Here is a 22,541-nt window from a genome sequence, read left to right as displayed (position 1 = left end):
ACTGGTATTAAACCAAGAGCTTGACGTTTTATACTCTTCTTGTATTCATTCTGAACACATGGTGTTTGTCAAAAATTACACACTCAGGTTACTTGAATGAACTTATTGAAGGAGTCCATGTATCTTAGGCAAAACTTAATTCTGCCCATAGCGGGTAGAGGGAACAACTTGGATATAAGTCACACACGTCAGTTTGTGACTGGAAGTTGCAATTGGTAAATAATCCTCGCTGAGTTACATAGCGAACAGTAAGGCCACAAACTACGAATGCATCTTTTCCCAAGTACGTAAGTGTGAACTCCTGTTGACACGGGTCTGGACCTTCAAAGGCATTTAGTGTCTCGGTGTACCTTTTGATCTGGATCTAAACTGACAAACTGTTTTTAACTGTGTTCTATTGCTGCAGACCTAACTGCTTGAAAAGTGTTACACCAGTAGGTACACAGGACAAAGTGACGAGTATACAGTTATTTCAGTACTCAGTACGTAAACTGAACCTACGGTGTTGCTAAACTACACTACATGAGGTTTACATTTCAATTTGAGGATGTTTTAATGAAGGGCTATGAAGTTTTATTGCACACTTAAGTGTGTGCCTACTTACAATGCCTTTACTTGTCCTTGGGCTTGTCTCTGCTGGAAAAATGTCTGCTGGAGAATACAGCAGAGTCCTCTAGTGGAAATATGCTGACAGAGGGAATTCTTGTTAACACTGCTGTTCCACCTGCCTGAATAACATAAGCTGACAGGATTACTCTGCTGTTGGCAAAGCTGTATCTGCATGAGAGCTTTTTGCCGTCACAGCTGGCTAGAGAGTGCCTTTTTTGTCCATGCTTCTGGCTGGAAAGAGCTCGGCTGGCAAAACTTTAGCACAGACCTGCCCGTAGATATCAAGGCTTGAGTGTGAGAATGAATGATCTTGCTTGCAGGTCTTGCTCGTTATCTGATGAGATGGTGAACTAATTTAATTCCTTACAGCCGGGAACAGCTGAGTGAAGTCTTCAAAATGCCTTAATTTTCATTTATGTATATGAATATGGTCGTCAGATTGTATTCCTAAAAAGCCTTGAAAGTTGTAGTGGGAGTATGATCTGTCAGGAGTTTGAGGTACTGAAGTTACCAGTTGGAGGTGATTTATTCTGGATACCATTTTGTGATTTCTGTGCTGGGGGAAATTGCTTCCAGATTCTTGCTTGTGGTCTAGATCCTAGGACTACTAAAACTTGAGAGGAGGGAAGAGATCCCTTCTTGTCAGATTGATGCAGCTGGTGCCCATCACCTTTTTCTATTGGAGCTGTGAAGCTGTTGTGTACAGGAAAGTCTCTTTGGGCAGTAAGTGGTTGCTTGATCTTTTAATAATGGCCTGACTGCATTGGCCTGCTGAGGTGTGTGTGTGTTGATGGAGGCACTCCTATGGCTGCTCTCTGTGCGTAGCTCCGTGTGGGACATACCTTGCTTTTCTTGGCATACGGCTCTGAAGTTTTACCCTGAGAATAAGCGGTACAGGGACTCAACGGGGAAGCCTGGAGAACATGTTCTTGTGACTGGTGCTTCTGTCCAGCTGCAGCGCGCTGGGGGGCCTGGCAGGGAAGGCTGTGGTGTTACTAAAGCAAGTTCCTCAGATGGGAGAGGACACAACCCTGTGGTGGGTTGTTTGTTTCTTTGTTTGTTTTTTTAATTAAGAAAGCAATGCACCTTTTTTTCTTCCCCGCAAATCTGCTCCAAGGATAGATTTGAGGAAGGATGGAGCCTCTTGCTCACAGGAAAAGGTGTCCAAAGTTCCCGAGGAGGCGAGGTGCATTGGATTCTAGAGACTGAAGTTTTCTGGCAAAATGTTACTGGAGTCAGAAGCCCGGGAATTTGCTAAGGAGAGAACTTGTTGGTGTGTTAGCGGTTGTCTTGGTGAGGACCATCGGGCTTGTCCCGAGAGAAGCCCAGCCCCGCACCGGGGCTGTACTGGCCCGCGGGGTGCCCTGGCTGCGGCGTGCGGAGCGCGTAGGTGCGAGCGGCCGGGGGCAGCGGGGAGATATGGAGGGGGGAAGGCGGCGGTCCCCGCTCAGGGCTGCGGCCGGCTCCGGTGGCGGCGGCGGGGCGGGGAGGCGCTGCCCGCGACCCCTGGGCGCGGGCGAGCGGCCGGGACGGGGCCCCGACGGCTTCCCCCGCCCGCGGGCGGCCCCGTGCTGCGGCGGCGGCGAGTGCCGGCGCGGCACTTCCTGTCTGAGGCCGGCGGCGGAAGGATCGCGTGCGCCGCGCCGCCCTGCAGGAAGCGCTCCCGCTGCCGCCGCCGAGCCGTGGCGGTGCCCGCGCCGCCCGCCCTGCCCCGCGGGAGCGCGCCCCCGCCGCCGGGCCCCGCGCGTGCCCGCCGCGCGCCCGCCAGCCCGCCGGTCAACGTGAAGGCGCTCCCGGCAGCGTAAACATGGCGACGTCCCTGCATGAGGGGCCCACGAACCAGCTCGACCTTCTCATCCGGGCCGGTAAGCCGCGCCGCGCCGGCGGCAGCGCCGGAGCAGGGAGCGGGACGCGGGGTGGCGTGGGTGGGAAGCGGCGGCGCACGCCGCGCCGGGGCGGCGGGCGGGGAAGCAATGGAGGGCGGCAATCAGGAAGTGATCACCTTGGTAGCGGCCGGCCCGGCGTGCGTGCGGCCGGCCCGCGGCACCTGCCCCCGGTGCGGGCGGCCCCGCCACCGCGGCGGAAGTTGCGGCGGGGCGGGCGGAGGAGTTTTGCGGGGTTTGCGCGGCCGGGGCGAGAACCAGGAAGTGTGCGAGGTTGTTGTCCTCCCGCCTCCCCGCCGCCACGCTGTCTGAGCGGGCAGGCCGAGCACCGCACGCAGGGCCGCGGGCCGGCGCTGCGCACCCGTGCGTGTGTCCCCCCCGCGCCGTCTGCTCCCCCCCTCCCCGTGCCCCTTTAAACTCGGCGGAGGCGCCCGCGGGCGGAGGCCGCAGCCCCACGTGTGCGGCATGGAATTGGTGGGGGGGAACGTCGCGGCGGGGACGGGGGACGGGGGGGGCGCCCCCTCCCCCACGGGCGCTGCGTAGCGGAAGCGGCGCGTTCCCCCGGGGCCCCCCGCGGGCGAGGGGCGTGGCGGCCGCAGCGCGCCAATGGGGGGCCGCCGCCGTTGGCGGCCGGAGGGCGGCGGGGCGGGGCGGGGCGCGGCGGCCGCCAATGGGCGCGTGGCGGGCGGTGGAGTGGCGGCTCCCCGCGGCGCTGCCGGGGCGCGCACGGAATTGGAGGGAAGCGGAGTGTAAACACGGAAGTGGGGGCGCCGCCACCGCCGGGCCGCACGTGGCCGCCCCTCCCGGCGGGCTGGGGCGGGGCAGGAACGCCATCCCGCACCGACCCCGCCGGGAGGGGCTGCAGGAGCAGCGGCCGCGCTGCCGGCCGAGGCGGGGAAGGGGCGCCGGCGGGCCCTCGTGGCCGCTCCTCCGCAGGGTCGGGTCTTGAAGCCGCCCGGCCGCTGCCGGAACGAGGGCCCTTTACCCGGGCTCTGGCACCTTGTCGGGTGTGCGTTCAGAACGGGGCACTGTTTGGCCTCTCTTGGTGTTTTGTTAAATCTGCCGCCTCTGACGACAGGATGCTCCGGTGATCCCGGGATTCATCTTTAAGTGTGGTCCCTGGACAACACGCGAGTGAGGTTACACCACTCAAAACCACAAATACAATGTTGAACCGTCAGTTCTCCATGGAAGTCATACTAACTGTGATTTTATTTTTGTCTTTACAACGTGGAGCAGCTCAGCTGTTCAGAGCAATCCTTGGAAATCGTGCACAGCAGTACAGTGTATACAGTACTGTGGGTTACAAATTGTGCGCTTAGTGCCTGCACACGACCTGACTGGGAGTACACCTTCATACGGGTTCTGCATTGACATGGCAGTAGGTTTGTACCAGCATGAACTTGTGCTAAAGGTAGATGCTCTGTCGTTTACCAACGTATTAAGGTATCCAGGGTTTTTTTGAGGGAGTGGGACAAATCCCAGACACACAGAAAAACTCCCCACAGCAAAGCAGCGGGGAGCTGTTCTGCTGCAGAACAGAAAAACTGGAGCATGTCATAAGCACTTACACGCTCTCCTGTGTACCATGGTGAAGATAGCTTCACCTTGCCTGGAGAACACATCTCAGATTTCTGCAGGGTTTGCTACTGCAGATTTCAGTTAGTTGGTTTTTTTTTTTTTTTATTTACTTTTGATTGTAGAGGAATAGGGAACGTTTACGTAGTTGATTATTGTGTCAACAGCTTCTTAAGTCACTGTAGCTAGATTGCTTGTGAGCCAACCCTTGGATAAATAACAAATGACCTTTGTGTTGCTGTTTCTGGTGTCCTTAGCCCAGCCAACTTAATTCTTTTTTTTTTTTTTTTTTTTTTTTTTTTTTTTTTTTTTTTTATATTTGCATTGCAGCAAGGGATACAGATACCTATGCACGGCTAGTATTCCCGTCATCATACTATCAGGATACCTAATCTGTTTACTTATTTATGTATGTAGATGGTATCACGTGGATTTAAGAGAAGAACCCTTTGTCCTAAGGGATTGCGTTAGTTATGCCTTGTCTTTTCCTGTGGCTGCTGGCCTTGGTGTTGACAAAACTTAAGTGTTTGATAACTGTGGGAAGAAAGCTGGACCAAAATTGTTACTGCTTAAGGTTATCTTAATTGCTGGTTGTAAAAGCAACTCCTCAATGACTTTTAAAAGGTATGTTTTGGCTTTGTAGCTAATATTTCTCTCAATATTGGGCTGATGATATACAGCTCACAGGGAAACAAGCATTCTGAGGTGATTGCTCTTGTCTTTGTTATTGATTGCTGTTATGCGGTGGGTTGTGTATCATCCTTAAATTGTATGCAGCTGAAAGTCTTTTGAACCAACGGAGTTGGGCTTAGGGAAATACTAAAAAAACCTAGGAATTGTTTTTCAGTTGCTGAACAAAACATCTGCCATAAAACAAGCAGTAAACTGAAAATGCTTTCTTTTCCAGTCAAGTGTTGCATGCAGAAAGATTTCTGGCTATTGCCTGTACGAGCAGTCCAACTGTTTTTAATTAAAACGTAGCTTAAGCGCTGTTACTGCCTTCCACTGCTGTTTACTGGGGTCCTTTAAATGCTGAGATAAAACAAGCATGTGAACACCGGTAAACTTTAATGAGGTCTGTTAGTGTATGTGTAGTCACTCTTGACTGATTCCATGCTTGGAATTGCGAATTCTTCATTAAAGTATTGCTCTGCTTGCCTGATAGTATTAAAGGATAAGCTATTGTAAATCAGGTGCTACAGTTAAGTGTTGACCTTGTAAATGCAGACATTGATAGCTCTTCAGATAAAGAAGGTCGGGCTCTATCGCAGTTTCAAAAAAGTACCGTTTTGAAAACCTCAGTCCCGTTTTTTTCCTCTCATCACTTGCTTTAATTCATTTTGTTACTTTTGTTTTATGTTAAAACTGGAGACATTGTTACAAAATGGTTATGTTGCCAGTATTCTCTTCTGTAAAACTAAAGTACAGCCCTGACAGACTTAATTACCAAGTTTGGTATTTTGTAACAGCTGTGGGGAGCCTTGAATAATCAGCTGTACACGCTATTTGTTTAGAAAGTGGAGCTAGAAGACATTAGTCAATAGTGAAGATAGACATCACCTAGCCTAGTTAACTGTTTACATCTTAAAAATGGAAATTATTTTATTTTCTAAGAGGATTTTTTTTTAAATTCTGAAAGCAGACTGGAAACTTTTTCAATGAACTATTTTAAAATAAAGTGCTAGGGCATCAGATTTCTTCATAAAAGCAGTAAGATGAGATTTGGTTTAAAAGAATGAAAGATAAGTGGTGGTGTTAGCTCTGATGTGTTCTAGGACGGTAAATGTTAGTTCTCATGTTACTCAGTTACCAGAGTTTGGAGAGTTTACTTCCATCTGTGTAAACTACTTTGCTTCATTTGGGCAAGTGACATTCTTCCTGAAATGAGTGTATAGGGTAACCGAGCTACATCTTAACTTGTTTACTCAAGCAGTACAGACTGTTTTAGCTTTAGGAGTCTTGTATATGCACACAGTGGTACCATAGTTGATAGCATAAATATGACAGAAAATTTGTGAGTCGGGCATTTTTAAAAGAACAGGTCATACATGTCATTCTTTGGTTAGAAGTTTTTCTGCCTGCTGTGGTACTATGCTTGTGCGTCACAACCTTGGATGTGCTGAGAGAAGATTACAGTTGCTGTGATGATGTACGTTTGTGTGGCAAAAGCTATACCAGCCTGAAAGGTAACTGCTAGTGTTTTTCTGTGGTGATCGCTTTTGACTGAAGTTGCCTTTTTTTTTAATTACAGAATTGTAGGCCTTTGGTTTGTTTTTTTTTTTTTTCCCCTCTGTCTTTATTGTGAGAAGAGCTACCAAGTGTTGTGATACAAGCATAGTTTAGTTGGTGACACTTGATCTAGTCATCTGCAAGAAGAGCCGCCCGGTTTTCCCTTGTCCCGTCCCTTCTCTGAGAGAACCTGTTCCCTCACTTCGTCTTTTGCGATATCTTTTCTAGCCAGATTTTTCATCAGTATCATGTCTCCTGACTGAGCACTATGACTTGCTGTCTTCTATTAGACATTTTCTAGCGTGGCAAAATGTCGAATTTGTGTTGAGATACAAATTTGCACTTTTCTCTTCCAAATGCATTGACGCAATAACGTCACCTGAGCACAACTGAAAACTCCCAATGTTGTCTGGGTGGACAAACACTTCTGAGGCTAAAACCATGGACTGGCTAAAGGAGCCATGTAGCTAGCTGAGAAGGCTTCAAACTTGGTAATAGCACTCATTTTAGTAAGCATTTTAATAGATGTCTTTTTGGCAATGTTAGGTTAGTTTGTTAACTGGCATGATAGCGTGTTGTTCCAGCTGAAGCCAGAAGTGTTACTATTTTTTGCTTGATATTTTTTAGGTGGCAATTTTAGTGGAGTCCTGCGTAACTCATGTTGGAAAAACATTTGTGAAGTGTGTATTTTCAAATGTCAGAGGCTTTTGAGGAGCAGATAGTGCTATTCCTATTGGAAATGGAAGGGTTACTTAGGGCAGAGGTGGGGTGGCTCCTTTGCTCTGCTGTTATGGTATTGCAGCCTTAGTCCCTGCTGCTGGGGAGTTTGCCTCTTCTTTCCCTCTGCTCTAGCCCTTCAGCAGAATGCCGTAATACTGGAAAAGTAGAAAGATGGCTCTCAGCTATCTTTTTTGCCTTGTTCCTGCTCTCTGCTAAGTACCTCTTTCTTGTGGTGCAGCATCTATGCTGTTCCCTATAGCAAATACTTTGGATACAAGAGTAGGAAAACTTTGTATGCTTTTAAGCATGTAGGAGTAGATGACTTCAATAAGCTGGTTCAGTACTCTTTTGCAATTGTAATTTGGCAACTGCTGTTTGAATTTCTTATAGAAGTCCTTTAAATACTGAACCACGTATCTGAACCACTAGTTAGCAAGCTAACTAGTTGTCCCAAAAAGGGTAGCCAGCAGGAACAAATGAAAATTGTACAGCTCTTTGCTGCAGGGGAGGCAAAAGGGTTGGTGGAAAAGCTTTGCTGACCTGCTTTAAATCTTTTTTCATGATTTAGAATAATAATAATATATATAATACTGATTTGGACTTTCTTATTTCAGTAGTGGTGTAGAATTGATACATTTATAATTAGTAGTTGAATCTTGTTCTTGTATTGTGATGATCAGTGGAAAGTTTTGTCCGGTGGATGAGGGGAAACTTAGTCACCAATTTCTGTGCAACTGAAGCTTCTCTTTGTTTTAGAACGAAAAACAGTTAGGTAGAGAGTTTCCTGCAGGGCCACTGAGTTTCAGTGCAGGTGTTCAGCCTCTGGCTCAGGACACCCCCAAACTGCTGCTTGGGAAAGAAACAGCAGCTGCCTGGGCATGGGGAGCACCCAAGACCTGCAGCTGGGGCAGCTGCTCGCAGTGCAAAACTCTTGTCAATTGCTACTGTTTATCCAAGGGACAGAGTGTGCAATAGAGACCTCTTCCTTCAGGGTGGTTTTCCTGTGCTCTTAGGTAGGCTTTTATTGTTCCCAGCCTGGGGTGAAGTGGTGGAATGTCAGCTTCATCAGTCATCCACTGTTCCAAAAGATAAAGCCCCCTAAATAGCATCCCTAGAGAGGGCTATGGTGAGAATCCCAGCAGCTAGCCAGCGGGCAGGCAGCCGGGCTGGTTCAGCAAGACCTTTCAGTCACCCAGAATTTTGCGTTTGTGTGTCTTCCAGATTTTATTCACTTTCAGCTTCTGGTTTACATGTTTAGTCTACTAGCTAATAGGTTTTTCAAGTTTTTAATCCTTATGTTTAAATAAACTGCAATATGCTGAAAGTTTTTTTTTTTTTTTTTTTTTTCTCCATGTGTGCCTGCATGAATCTGTTCGTATCTGGTGTTTTCTTAAGTCAGAAGCAACACTAGCAAGTATTTTCCATGCTTTTCACTAAATGAACCTCAAGTTGTTTCTTAGACCTTTTCAGCAACAGGGTAGGTGCCTTGAAGTTCTTGTAGAGAATTATTACCGAATCCTCTTTAGTTCTCTGACGCTGGAGGTAGGTGACCCTGCTTACGCTAAAGATAGATTTCCTGGTCTGCTGGCCGCTTCGCTGGAGCGGTTCAGCTTTGAGCAGATGGCCATAAATGGAAAGAGCAACTGGAGAGAGCCGGCGTACCTTAGCGAGAGTGTGGATGATGTGCAACAGGTGTTTCTGCGGTCACTGCTTTTAAAAACGTTTGCAAGGGTGAGGAATATAGAGTCGGCCGTGAAAAGGATTGTAGTTTTAATTGGTAAATTGTGGGTTTTTTTAGTGTTGCTGCTGTGTTCAAGTTGCTGTAGTCTGCACTGTATCAAACTTAAATGTGCTCTCTTGAAGTTACTTTAAATTATTTTTTTATTAATTACTTAGTTTTCATAAACTTTCGGAACTTGAAGAAGAGGTATTTACTCTACTAAGGGAGATATTCTTCCCTTAGTTATAGCTCAAACTCCTCCCCCCACATACTGTTTCTTACGCTTTGTGTTTTGGTTTTTTAACAACTTAGCCTGATAAACCCAACTCACAGATATTTTTAATGTCAGAAAATGAAACTGGATATATCTGTTTTGGAAACTAATCTAGTATATATATATGTGTGTGTGTGTATACATTTATCCAAATAGACTGAAAATCTGAAGAGAGGTGACCTTTAGATTTTAATGGGATTATAGTTGGAGATGGTACAACTTCCCTGCTCTGCTGTGTTGGTTTGTAACCATCCACATTACAATCTGGTTTGTTCTGGCTAATTTGAAGGCAGAAGACAAATCCCAGAAGTCTGCTTCTGGAACACCTCATAGCAATGAGAAGCTCGGCTGTGAACCAGAAGTCTAATCTAAGAAGTGACAGTGTTGGTTCTGTTTGCCTCCTATCTCCCCATAACATTTCTCTGACAGGAAGGTATAAAAGAAGACACCTGACAGTTTTTGTATTTTTGTATTTAAGATCGAGTAATGCAGTTGTGCAGCGATACACATAGACATTTATAAGTAATCTTTTCTCATTAATTTTTTTTTTATCCTTCTGCAGTGGAGGCATCAGTTCATGGAAGTAATGTGCACTGCACGGATAAGACAATTGAAGCTGCAGAGGCCTTGCTTCGTATGGAGTCTCCTACCTGCCTGAGAGGTGCCAGGAGTCCTGGTATGTCAGCCACAGTTTCTGCTGCCTGAGCTGTTTCTCCCTCTGCTAATTAGTAAAACAAGCAAATTGGGAAACCATGCTTCTGTGGAAAACTGTATGCTGTTTAAAATGTTTTCTTGCTTATTTCAAAACTACTGATTTGTTTGATTTTTTTTTTTTTTTTTTTTTTTTTTTTTTTTAACGTGATTTCTTCACCCTATAACAAGCATTTATCTGAGAGAGGTTGTTGGGTAGGGAGCTTTGAGTAGCTACACATTTAAAATTAAGTTTTCCATCTGAACATCGGGAAATACTTTTCCACTATGTGAGTGACTGAGCACTGGCACAGGGTTGCCCAGAGAGGCTGTGGAGTCTCCACCCCTGGAGATATTCAAAAGCTGTCTGGACATGGTCCTGGGCACCTGCTTCTAGATGGCCCTGCATGAGGAGGGGATTGGACCAGGTGCCCTCCAGAGGTCACTTTTACCTCAATCATGCTGTGATTCTATGAATACGACATTTTAAATTGCTAAAATACAGAGTTATTTTCAGGGAAAAGTATTTTTATCTGTTTTTCTATTTTAGAATAAATGTCTGACTACACTGTGTTGCAAAGTGTTACCAGTTTACAAAACCAAAACTTGCTGTTTACTTTAACTTGATGTTCCTTGTGAAGCTACTTAATATATGCTGAATGAAAGAACGGTGAAACTGAAACCCAAAAGCTACAAAATAGGAAATGGACATGGGAAAAAGAAACAAAGATTAAGCTCTAATTTGTTTCACTTAGACTTGAGTTTAGTTCTGAAGAATATTGGTGTGATACTTGTTTTATGCCTAAGAATACTGGCAAGCGTGCATGTTTTGGGAGTTGGATTGATTTTCTAGGTGACAGGTTGTTGGAGCAGAATCTTGCTATACTGTTGCATATGCTTTGTTTAAAATAATTTCATGTAAGATACATTAGAATAATCAGGTAGAAACTTCATCAGATATTATTTTTTTTCTTCCCTCATAGTGGAAGTTTTTGTCCCTCCTTGTGTGTCAACTCCAGAATTTATCCATGCGGCCATGAGACCTGACGTGATCACAGAAACTGTGGTGGAGGTATCAACAGAGGAATCTGAACCAATGGATGCATCTCCTGTTCCAACTTCCCCTGATACGCATGAACCAATGAAAAAGAAAAAAGGTACGTATGGCTCTTTGTAGGAGAAATCTCAGAATTTATTTCTGATGTGGGCTGCTGCAGATGGTGCAGTTGATAACTGCTGGAGATAGGTTACAAGATCTGATTTTTCTGCTTGTGTAATCAGACTGACTGGGCTCTGAAATGTGAGTTCTTAGAACTCTCAGAGTCTGCAACAAGAAAAAAAGTAGCAAGAGAATAGGCTTCACCAAGCCGTAAAGGAAAAATAATGCATTTGTTGTGTTTTTTAAGCAGAGTTTACAAAGTGGAGGAAGGGTAGAGAAGGATTCAAAGAGGACTTGTGTGTTTAACCATTGGTGTCTGAAATATGGATCTGTTTGGAGAGCGGGTAGATGCAGGGTTCTTCTAGAGAAACGGCAGGGTAAATGCTAACTTAGAAACCCATAAATCAGTTTACAAAGTCAGTATAAAATCTTCCTTGTGAGAGAAGTCTCTTATCTGTCTGATTGGCGTGTCTTGAAGGAGAAACTATTCAGAACAGTGTTTGAGTTCTAAGCATTCAGTTACCAAATGAGAGGTTGGCACCTGGTGAGGTTTCTCTCTGGTCTAGCAGTTTTCTTACAGGCATCAATACAACTCACATAACTATAGGAATATTGTTTTGTTAGAGCTTCCAGACATGCTAAGATAGAATACTTACTTGTAATTTAGAGGGGAAAAAATGCAATATAGTGATAAAGTGATATAAATCTAAGATTTTGAGTTTTAGATTTAATAAAAACACACACATGTAACTGTAACTCTACTGGAAATTACCTAAGCAAGAAAATTATGATTAAAGCTTTCCCATAGCCGTACACTGGATTCAAACTATTTACTGTCTGTTTGAATGGCTGTTACTGGGGAGATTGCTTTACAGGGAAGTTCTGAAATTTTGTGAAAGTTATTTTGTAAACATTTTTTTTACTATTACAGAGTCCAAATCCCTGCTCTTAAGTGTTTAAGGTCATTCAGCCATAGTTACAGAGTCATAACTTTGGTCTCCATAATTAATGCCTTTTAAAATTCAGTGTGTAGTGAAGAACATTGTTCATCAGCAAAAATTAATGCTTTTGTGCCTGAGGTAGGAGAGTTAATTGTTGCTGCTTGCCTTTAACTGAAGGCAGAGGCATAGACTGTTGACAGTCTGCTGCCTTGGGGTGTGACCTCTTCCCTGCTTGGGCCTGTTTACCTTGAATAAAAGGTCGCTGAAGTGTGAAAGGGTGAAGAAGCCGCAGGTCTTGCTGGGCGAGGATTTCCCTGGCACAGGAACATAGGCAGCTCTAAGCCTGCTGCCTGCTGAGTCTTCCCCTGCTAAAGCTCCTCGCAGGGGCAGGCAGAGGCGTGTGGGAGCCCTGCCAGCCCGCAGCGAGCCGGGGCACGGCAGCCCCACGCGTGGGCAGCAGGCAGCTGGGGACTGCGGCACAGGAAGGCTTCCAGCACCTCCCAGAGCTGTTCTGCATCGCTGAGGCTTATCCATACTCTGCTGGATGTGAATGTCATATGGCACCTCTTGCATGCTGAGTGGAAGCTTTTATCTGTAGCTTTTAATGGACAGGTGCAAGATGGAAATAAATGTTTACGATTTCAGTAGTAAAATCTTGTAAGAAAACTGATGCTTTGATCAACGCCCATACCAGAATACCAAAAACAAAGCAGAAGAAGAAATAATACTTTTCAGAATAAAACAGACAGAGCAAACGAATGCACACAAATTGAAGTTTTACTTCATACATTCAGTCTCTACATCACCTACTGTTAACATGTCTGTAATGGAGGTAAATCTGTCTGTGAATTAAGCAACCAAATGATAAATTAAACTGGATGTGCAGATCTAAGAATTTAAGTTTATCCATACCTGTAGCAAGGAAATGGCAGGGGGAAAAAAAGCGATAACTGCTTCTTTCAGCAAAGACAAACTTTAAAATACTTCTATTCTGCATATGATTAATACCTTTTTCTCCCCATGTTTTATGTGCAGCTGGCCGTAAACTGAAGACCCAACAATCAGCTATATCTGATGGGTCTCCAGATCTAGGTATAAAGAAGAAACCTAGAGAAGGCAAAGGTATATTTTTCTTTTATTGAGTCTTTAAAATTATGCAATGTATATTTATTATATCTGTCATAGGAAATACATAGATCTTTAACAGCATGGTGGATGAGTTTGTACTGACTTCATTAGAATTTTAATTTTATTTGATGTCTTCAGATTTGTTTGTACAAGACGTAGCACAAGGATGTGTGGAACTGCTCTAGAAGTGCCCTGTAATACACTCTGCAGTTAATAGGCTGCTTTCTGATTTTTTGTTTGCTTTGCTTTGCGTTTTGTTGACTTGTGCTGTCTTTTGTGTTGTGTGTTAGCTTACTGCTAGACAGATAATCTGTTAAGCTACTGCTTGAAAGGCTTTTTCTCAAGCAGAAGCAATAATGGTTGACGGTTGAAAATAAGTTTTCTTAGTTGATTCACAAACTTCAGTGGGAATATGTTGCTTGACTAATAGATTTGGTGTGGCTTAAGGGGAAAAAATGATTATATGGGTTTTTTTACTGATTGAGTGAGGAATTTTGTGCAGGAGAGTCATACTTCGCTAATGTTTCTCCTGATAAGTAGCGGGCAAGCCCCAGCTATTTACCCAGCAGGGAGACAGACTAGGGCATTTGCTCTCAGGTTCCTGTTGAGTTGGCATACAGTGTGTCAGCTCTTCCCTGGTTAAAGGTGAAAAATGTGGATCTCTTCCTCACTTCCTGCACTGAAAGTTGCTTGGAGATGTTGCTATGGCTAGGAGAAACAGTTTAGTGACTTTCAGTAGCAGCATACTATCTGAAAGACTGCGCAGTGGTCAGCTCCGCTATTATTTTGGGATTTGTTTGAAAGCAAGATCTGCACTGTTTACATAATTCCTTATCTGGGTACAGCTCCTGAGTTGTCACGCTTGTCAATAGAGTAAGGAAGAATGGGACTGATGTTGTGCAGATGTTAGTTCATTAAAACCAGTGCAAACAGTAATTAAACTTCCCTGCGGTGGCCGCTATTGCCATCTTCCAATTTGGGTGTAGCAGTGGACCTCAAAGACGATCACAGATTTTGCGTCTGCTGTACTTAAAAGCACATCTTGTTTAATTTTCTTTTTTTTTTTAATGAGTATTCTTAAAGCCTTCTTAGCTTGCTTTCTAATTCTGATTTCATTATTACAGCTTTCCATTATCTGAATAGCACTCGTAAAGTGTCCCAGTTCCTAGCTTGTTGCACAAATAGCTTTGAGAAAGGAGGCCTGTATTTCTGTCTCTTCTAGTTTTTGTCTGTACTGGTGATTTCACTCATAGCTGTTTGTTTCATGAAGTGGGAGATGGTACTGCTTTGGTTTTGTTTTTGGTTTGGTTTTTTTTTTTTTATTATTTCTGTTGACTCTCATAATCATCTACTTACGTCTCTTGTTCTCACAAGATATCTCATTACATATTTTTCACTACAACTGGCATAAAATACATTTTCTTTCTTAATGTAGGCGAACTTGATGTCCTGGATTTATTTTAGAAAATTACTTGCAAATATAGGCTATTTTACATGCAGCATGTCTTTGGAAAACCAGGAATTATTCCTAGAGCTCAGTACTGTCAGCAGAGTTAAGTCATGGAGGAGGAGGACAGCTGCTTGTGCACATTTGGAAAGGGGATCGCTTGTTGTCCATGTAGGTACTCCTTCCTTTGTGCATTCCTGATCCTTTCTGGTGCAAAGTGAAGCAGCTGTAAATATGATTTAATTGTGCCCTTCAGTTTATTACACAGGAGGAACCAGAGACTTCTTAATATTTTTTCTTACAGTGAGATAGTAGTATTTTTTTGTTGTTACATAGTGGATTGGCAGTTTGGGCATGGTTTCTCTTTCCACATTGCGTTTTTCATTTGCATAGATACTCATTTTAAAGTGTAGGCAGTTGGAGGGAGCAAAACTGGGTTGAGCCTCTTCACATAGATGTTGTTACCAATGCAACAATTTGTTAATGCACACGATGCTTTTTATCATTCACTTCCTTTCTGGCCATTAGTCCTTGTATTTTGAGACAAGAGCTAACATTCTTATGTAGCCAGCAGCTGCAATAATTGGCTAGCCGCAAAAATTTATTTAATTGTGCAAAATCTACTCTGTATTGAAGTTAAGACAGATAATAATAATGTCTATCTCAGTGGCCGCTTACGCAGTACTGGTTAGTGTGAGGCATTTCAGGAATGGAGATGAGAGCTGTATGCTATTAAATAAGGTTTGTGTCTTCCTAGCAAGGTGCAGTACGTGTTGGTCTACCAGGCTGGACTTACGGATGCATAAGGGTGGTGTGAATGTAAACGTCTTCGGATAACGTTTTTCATTCATGTCTGTCTCATCCTCAGGAGTATGTAAGCTTGGATCTTAGTATTAGGAAAGTCTGGTTCTAAGGAGAAAGAGTTTAAAAATGGTTCAAAATTGTATTAAACATTTCTAAAATAAGCTTTTTGTGTTAAATGCATAGCAGCTGTAGCTGACACAGCAGCCCACCAGAAGTATCACTGGGTCTTACTGGCAATAGTAGATGGGTTCTGAGTAGCATAGGTATTGCATAGTCCTGTGGAAAAAAAAGTTGTTATTCAGGTTAATATAGAATAGGAGGGAAAAGAAGAAAACTGCTGATTCAGCAGCACTGTTCCTGTAGAGAAATTAGGCTCTTCCAGGAATGATTCCTCTTGAAGATCCTGTTGACTTCCTAATACTGAAGCCCACTTATATTTTTTTGCAGAGAGTCTGTTGCAGACCTATGAGATTTGGCGCTGGACCCAGAAATTCTCTTTCTGAGGAACTAAGGGGAAAAAAGGGGATTAATTCCCTAAAATCTAGGATAATTTCAGGATTCATGAGTTCTCTTGTTGACTCTTTCCTTACATAGAGGAAAGGACTTTTTCCTCCTATTCAAATGTCTCTGAAATCCAGTGGAAGCTGGATTTTGATAGCTCTTGAGTCAGTACTTGCTGTTTATTGGAGCACATGGTAAAATACATTTGTTGTTTGTCTATGAGGTGGTATTCCAGAAGGTGAAAGCTATAATTTTTTTTTTTTTTTACCCTTTGAGGTTTTTCAAAGATGGCTAACTTCTTGGAGTCTGCAACAGTGGTCTTTAACCTGCCTTAATGCATTTTGATTATCTTCAGCATGGCATGACAAGTGCTGTGCTGGGCCACTAAATCTCAGGAATTAATGACCTTTTTTCACACACACACAAAAACAAACAAAAAACCAACAACAAAAAACAAACCCACCTATTTTTATTTGGCCCACATCACCCCTAGAAGCATGATCAAGTGAAGAATTTGGATTAATGTTCTGAGGTTGTTATTCTTGTACCCCTGTCTTAGTTCTCCCTTCTCAGATGAGTCTTCTCCAGCTCAGCAAATTGGAATGTGGTCTTTTTTTTTTTCCTTCTACTTCTCTTCCCCTTTTCCTAGATGCAAATGGTATAGTCAAAGTGCAGACAACGCCCATGTTATGTTTTGTGGCATCCTGATAGTCACTGTCATAAACCCCATCTTGGGGCTTCTCCAGTGGAACTGGTACATATCTTAAATATTACATTAAATTCTTCTTCCATAGGCTGACTTCATTTTATATCCCCCTAATTTTGGAAAAGTACATGGGATTTCTGCCCTGTGAATGTTTGTAGCAAGAAGTTGGACTGGCTTTGCACCTAGAAGGATGTTGTCACTCTGCAATATGTATTTGGGAAGGGTCAGAACATGGGTCTGTCACCAGTTGGTGTGAGAGCCCCAGATCCTGGACAGGAGGTCATGTTACAAACTTACCACTGTTGAGACAGTTTGATATTGAAGGTTGTCTGCCTGTTAAAAATTACTTATTTATATCCTCCTGTCCTTCAGTGTCATAAAATTCACTGGCATTTCCATTCCCTGTTTAAGCAAATATGAGAAGAGAACTCTGAGCTTTCGTCCTGCCTCTGCTGAACAGATGTAGGTTGTAGTGACTTGGAACGCCCTCCCACATTTCTTTTCAAGAACTGAGAATGGGCACTGGATTGAACAGGCTCATGTGCTGCGTAGCAGATCACTTGGATTAGCTTCTTCCAGAATTTAAATATTTGTGGAATCTTTACTAAACTTAACAGAATGAATGAATATGTGCATTACATACCATCCTCTGTGTAACATCTGCTTGTAATGCACGCCATTCAGTTACCTATATATGGAGAACTTTGTTATCTTTAAAAGTGGATTTCTAATATTTAAATGCTTTCTGATTATAGGAAATACAACATACTTATGGGAGTTTCTTCTGGACCTTCTCCAGGACAAAAATACTTGTCCTCGATATATTAAATGGACTCAGCGGGAGAAGGGAATCTTTAAACTTGTGGACTCAAAAGCTGTCTCCAAACTATGGGGAAAACACAAAAACAAACCTGACATGAACTATGAGACTATGGGAAGAGCTCTGAGGTAAAAACTCTTATATTCTTAAATTATCTACTATGATTTTAAGTCTGATTCTTAATTTTGCCTATAGAACTGTAACAGTTCTGAAATTTTAAAAGCTTTGCCCTCTTGCTGACTTAGCTGTTTAAAAACCGTCAGAGTCTGGCAGTTCCTATTGCTTTTTGTGTTACCAGTTAATTTGCAATTTAATTGCTAAAGTATATATTTAAAAGGTCATATTTTTTGTCAGGTAAATCCTTCAGATACTTTACCAGTGTACTCTGCTAGCTTCTTTCCATACCTTCTCACTTTGTAGGTCTTACTGTGGTTACTTCAGATTTTCTTGTTAGCATAGAATGAGATTTTCTTTAAAATCTGTCACTATGTTGGTTACTACTGAATTGTACTTTTCTTGCAGATATTACTATCAAAGAGGAATCCTTGCGAAAGTTGAGGGACAGAGGCTTGTATATCAGTTTAAGGAGATGCCAAAAAATATAGTTGTCATAGATGATGACAAAAGTGAGTCCTGCAATGAAGATTTGTCAATGCCTACAGATGAGAAGTCATTGGAAAGAGTGTCTTTATCTGCAGAAAACCTTTTAAAAGCAGCAACCTCTGCACGCGGAGGAAAAAATTCCTCTCAGTTAAGCTGTACCAGAACAGAAAAAGCAGTCACCAGAGTTGTGAATATTGCCTCACCAGCACATGATTCATCATCATCTCATCCCTCAACTACCACCACTACTGTCCCAGCAACAACAGCTCCCAGGTTTGTATTAACGTGGCTTGGGCTTGTCATTTGCCAATGACAAGCGATTTTGTGGTTAGGAAGCTGTCTTTTAGTATTTTGTTTTATGTTTTAAATGTTGGAAATAGTTTCTGATTTGCAAGCAACAGTGTAACATGATAGAACACTATGAAAGTCTAGTTTATGAGATCAGAGCCAACTGTCAGTATGCTTGACCTTGTGCATATTTTAAAATTACGTAGAGAGAGGGAGGGGAAAAAAGACTGTGAATGCTGCTGCATTTCCGAAGCCCTATGCTAGATGTGCAAAGTGTTGAGAGGGGTTTTTTTTGTGTAGTTTGGTGGGGTTTTTTTGTTGGTTTTTTTTTTTTTTTTAAAGAGCCAGTTAAGAATCAGTAAATCCTAGGTTTGTCTGTCGCTGTTGTCATCTCTAATGGTGCTCTGTGTTTTGGCTTAAACACACCCATCTTTCTGTATTTTGCAGGACTGTACGTGTGGCAATGCAAGTGCCTGTTGTAATGACCTCGCTGGGACAGAAAATCTCAACCGTGGCAGTGCAGTCAGTAAATGCAGGGTCACCGTTAATAACCAACACAAGTCCGACAACAGCAACAGCTCCAAAGGTAGTAATCCAGACAATCCCTACTGTGATGCCAACCTCTGCTGAGAACGGAGACAAAATCACAATGCAGCCTGCCAAAATCATTACGATCCCTGCCACGCAACTCACACAGTGTCAGTTACAAACAAAAACAGGCCTGTCTGGGTCAGGAAGTATTAACATCGTGGGAACCCCGTTGGCTGTTAGAGCACTAACCCCAGTGTCTATAGCTCATGGGACACCAGTAATGAGACTATCGGTGCCTGCTCAGCAGGTGTCTAGCCAGACTCCTCCCAGGGTGATTAGTGCCGTTATAAAAAGTCCAGAAGTTAAATCAGACACGGCGGCTTTAAAACAGGAATGTGAAGTGAAAACACTGCAGCTGGTAAAAGAAGAGAAGCCGGCGGATGGAAGCAAGACTGTGACCCACGTAGTGGTAGTTAGCACACCGTCAGCTATTGCCCTTCCTGTAACAGTGAAAACAGAAGGAATTATAACGTGCGAGAAATGAAGAATGGGTTGCTTTCCAGCATGGACTTCTAGACTGTTACAGTTTTGAATATGCTGACATAATTGGGGGAGGGAAGTGGATGTGATCACCAAGTCGAACAGGAGAGTTTTGAAATGTTAATAAACATGCATATGTTGAAGACTTACTGGAAAAAAAAATTATTTTCCCGTGTTTCAGTGGGAATTGAACCACATTGATATGCTGACAAAAACTGCCTCTTCCAGTTGAGAAACAGCTGAACCTGTGGAGAAGGAAAGAGAGAGGGACTGAAAAGGGACCAAACAGTTCACTACGTTGCCCGTTACCAATTTACACTAAGGCCTGGAACACTAAAAGAGAGTTGTGTGAGAGGTTTGCCTTGGTTTTTAGTTTTCAGGGGGAGAGGAAAGTCTCGTTGTTATAAATGGCAAATTTGATGCATTTTATATGCATACCAGCAATTACTACTGTGTGCCCACAGTACTCAACTGGTGCTATGTGAAAAACTCTGCTACTAGGTATTGTAGAATGTGAAATAATGGAGAAGATTAAAGAGCTTCTAAAAGAAGACAGAGACCTAGAGGGATTTTTGTATCATACAGCTTAAGCAGATTCAAAATGAAAGCCTTAGACTGATTTTCAGTTATCTTTCTTGAAATAAGCTAATGGCTTGTTTGTGTAAAGCTTTTTTATTAAAACAAATTTTTTAAAAATCTTGTACCTAGCACAGTATTGTTATAGAATTACATGTAACATATTTTGTATGGTAGTTAAAAGTCTGTCTAAATTTCTTAATTATGGACAAAATAGCAGCAGGCTTTCCGCCTTCTGCTGTAACATGCCTGTGTCTCTCACTTAGCCTTGACATCTGTGCATACATTTCAGTTTCAGCTCTACTCTGTCACTTGAAAGGTCACGCCCAGCATGAGCTTTTGTCAGGTAGTTCTAAACCTGTAAATTTTTTTTTTTTTTTTTAGTTGAAGTTAAGAGGGAAGTACCAGTGTTCAGAATGAACTATAATAGTTTGTATATTCAACATTTGAAGTATATTCTATTTTGTTGTACTCTTGTTTCAAAGTGTATTCAAGTAGGTTTTACTGAAATACAGAAACAAAATTTAATGGTGTTTGGTCTGCTTTTTATTTTTTACTTTTTCCTTTCAACCTATTAATCTTTTTTTTCTGCTTATTTAGAATCTTCCAGGCATTCAGCCTAAGACAGCTGATACAGTGTGGAAGTTTGGAACTCCTCACTACTCTGGTACTCCGAACAGCTGACCAACTCTCTCACACAGTACACTGAAATATTTTTCATTGAAATATCTGTGAAGCTTGCGGTAGTTGGTGAGGTAACTTCTGACAGGGGTCTAGTTCTCTTCTGCTTTTTCAGGACAGTGTGCATGTGCAGTGTTCTTGCATTGTGGCTAACCACATGAGTGCTTGTGGAATAACTTGAGTAGCCTAAGAAGTCACTGCCCTCCAGCTGACAGATGGTGACTTTGTGTGGGCTCCCAGTTGTTTTAATGCAAAGGAGATAGGGTTTGCTTTAAATGACTCTGAGAATCAATAACTTCTAGAGCTCTGTGAACTACCTGAGTATTCCTCCAACTACAAGTTAATTTCCGAAGGCTGCACTGCAAAGGAAAGGTAGAAATGGGCAGTCTTGGCAACTACAGTATACAAATCCCTGTGATGATCTCATAGAGGCAAGCTGTAAGTTCCGGTAGATAGAAGCTGTGAAAAAAGATAAATACTAAGTTACACTGCAGGTCCTTCTGGTGTTGTTGCCATTGGCATTTCCAACTGTTAATGTTTTGGGTTCAATCGGCACAAATACATCACTTTAGGTAGGGTTTGTTTTGTTTTGTTTTTTTTTTTCCTGAAAGAAGTATCTAAATAGGCTTTCCATTTATAATGGCACTGAACTCACGGGTATCATGATACATTACCACAGGGTAAAGCTCGGGTGAGAACACACAGTACACAAATTACTCCATAGTTGCAGTCCACGTGCAAGAGTTTGGCTTAAAATAGATGCAGGGTAGCTTACCCTATTTTCATGGGGACCACACTGGCACAGCTATTAGAGAAGCAGCACATTAGCTTGTGGGTAGCCAGGTGCCCAGTGGCACCCCCAGTTCCTAGTGGAAAGTGTTCAGAGCAGAAACTCCAGTAATCTTGAAATAATTTAAGTGTAAATGACTGTCTCGGTATTTCATGCCTAGAGGAGCAATTTTAACAGAAACCTGTGACTGAGGTCTTCAGTAATGATAAAAGAGACCAGAATTAAATGTTTATATTGGAGTTCATTTTTTCCCTTTAACTTTTAATACTAAAAAACAAATTACCTGTAGTGTCCTAGCAGTAGGCTCCATTCTTCCTTTCGACTGCTAAGAAATGTGGGAATAGCTCCATACAGCCAGGCCAGCATGTGGGGAACTTTGCAAGTCTTCTGAAAAAGGGATTATTTTTCACACTTTGAGCAGGAAAGCAGAGATAAGAACAAACAAATGAACAAGCCAAAGCAGGTAAAAAAGTGGTGTAGAAGAATCCCTTCCACCAGCAGTTAACCCAAAGAAGCAAAGGTTCTTAAAGATGAGCTGTGTTTCTGGCCTGGCGTAGAGGACAAAGACTCCTTCACAGGAGGAAATGTGGAAAGGAAGAGGATTTATGTTGCCAAGAAAGAGATCGGACAGAAAGGGAAGTAGGGGGAAGCTGGGCAATGGGTTGACTAATTTGGTAGTCTGGAAGGCACTAATATTCTGAGTTAAGGGAAATGGAGCAGTGTGAAGAGAGCCAGGTAGAACAAATTAGAGCTAGATGGCAAGAAGAAAGAAGTAATAGCATTTTTAAAACTACATTTTTAAGTCTTTTCTGTAAGGAACTGTTTTCTAAATGGCCATTATTTGATTGTATATGAAAGAGAGATGCTGTATCTCAGAGCATGAAATGTATATCTCTGGAGTGTTTGTAGTTAAGACCTTTCCAACACCTAATTTAGATACACTGGAAGTCAAATGGGGACAAACTATCTTCCTGGAAATAGATAAAGATCTCCAGCTCGTTCTCTTAAGTTAGAGCCAAGACTTCATGGTGTAATGGCAAAAATGGAAGGAATGAAGGTGCACATCTCCACTGCTGGTGAGACAGGCAGCTCACAGCCATGCTATGAGACGCTACTGTTACTGTCGGTGCTGCGTCTTGCCGCAGAACGGGTAATGGTCCTTTGGCTCTCTCCCCTGGCCACTCAGCGAGCGGCGCACATGCTGCCGGCTGCCAGAGGACATTTATCAGAAGTTCGTTAAGTGCTGCAAGAATCTTAGTCAATATGAGGATGCACTGTAACTGAAATGGAAAGAATACTTAACCTGGCTGTGAACAGGGAAGC

The 22,541-nt window shown here is 43.0% G+C and overlaps 1 protein-coding gene across 4 annotated transcripts in view; it reads left to right on the top strand.

Moving 5' to 3' along the window:
- Positions 1 to 22,538, top strand: part of ELF2 (E74 like ETS transcription factor 2) — a 39,119-nt gene extending 16,581 nt beyond the window's left edge. The window contains exons 4-11 of one of the 4 annotated variants that reach the window (XM_086747561.1): positions 9,576 to 9,689; positions 10,687 to 10,860; positions 12,839 to 12,925; positions 17,145 to 17,337; positions 17,732 to 18,085; positions 18,548 to 18,686; positions 20,348 to 20,414; positions 22,155 to 22,538. In XM_086747561.1, coding sequence (XP_086603687.1) covers positions 9,576 to 9,689; positions 10,687 to 10,860; positions 12,839 to 12,925; positions 17,145 to 17,337; positions 17,732 to 18,085; positions 18,548 to 18,686; positions 20,348 to 20,414; positions 22,155 to 22,231 — 1,205 coding nt within the window. In that variant the 3' untranslated portion in view covers positions 22,232 to 22,538. Of the gene's footprint in view, positions 1 to 2,321; positions 2,475 to 9,575; positions 9,690 to 10,686; positions 10,861 to 12,838; positions 12,926 to 17,144; positions 17,338 to 17,731; positions 18,086 to 18,547; positions 20,276 to 20,347; positions 20,415 to 22,154 lie in introns of those variants that run through there. The other 3 variants (XM_086747558.1, XM_086747557.1, XM_086747560.1) reach the window with 3 other exon arrangements.
- The last annotated feature ends 3 nt before the right edge of the window (positions 22,539 to 22,541 follow it).

Source organism: Chlamydotis macqueenii, chromosome 4, assembly GCF_036417535.1.
Source record: "Chlamydotis macqueenii isolate bChlMac1 chromosome 4, bChlMac1.mat, whole genome shotgun sequence".
Lineage (NCBI taxonomy): Eukaryota > Metazoa > Chordata > Aves > Otidiformes > Otididae > Chlamydotis > Chlamydotis macqueenii.
The sequence above is the reverse complement of the archived record's forward strand: the minus strand, read 5'-3'. Positions and strand labels throughout refer to the sequence as shown.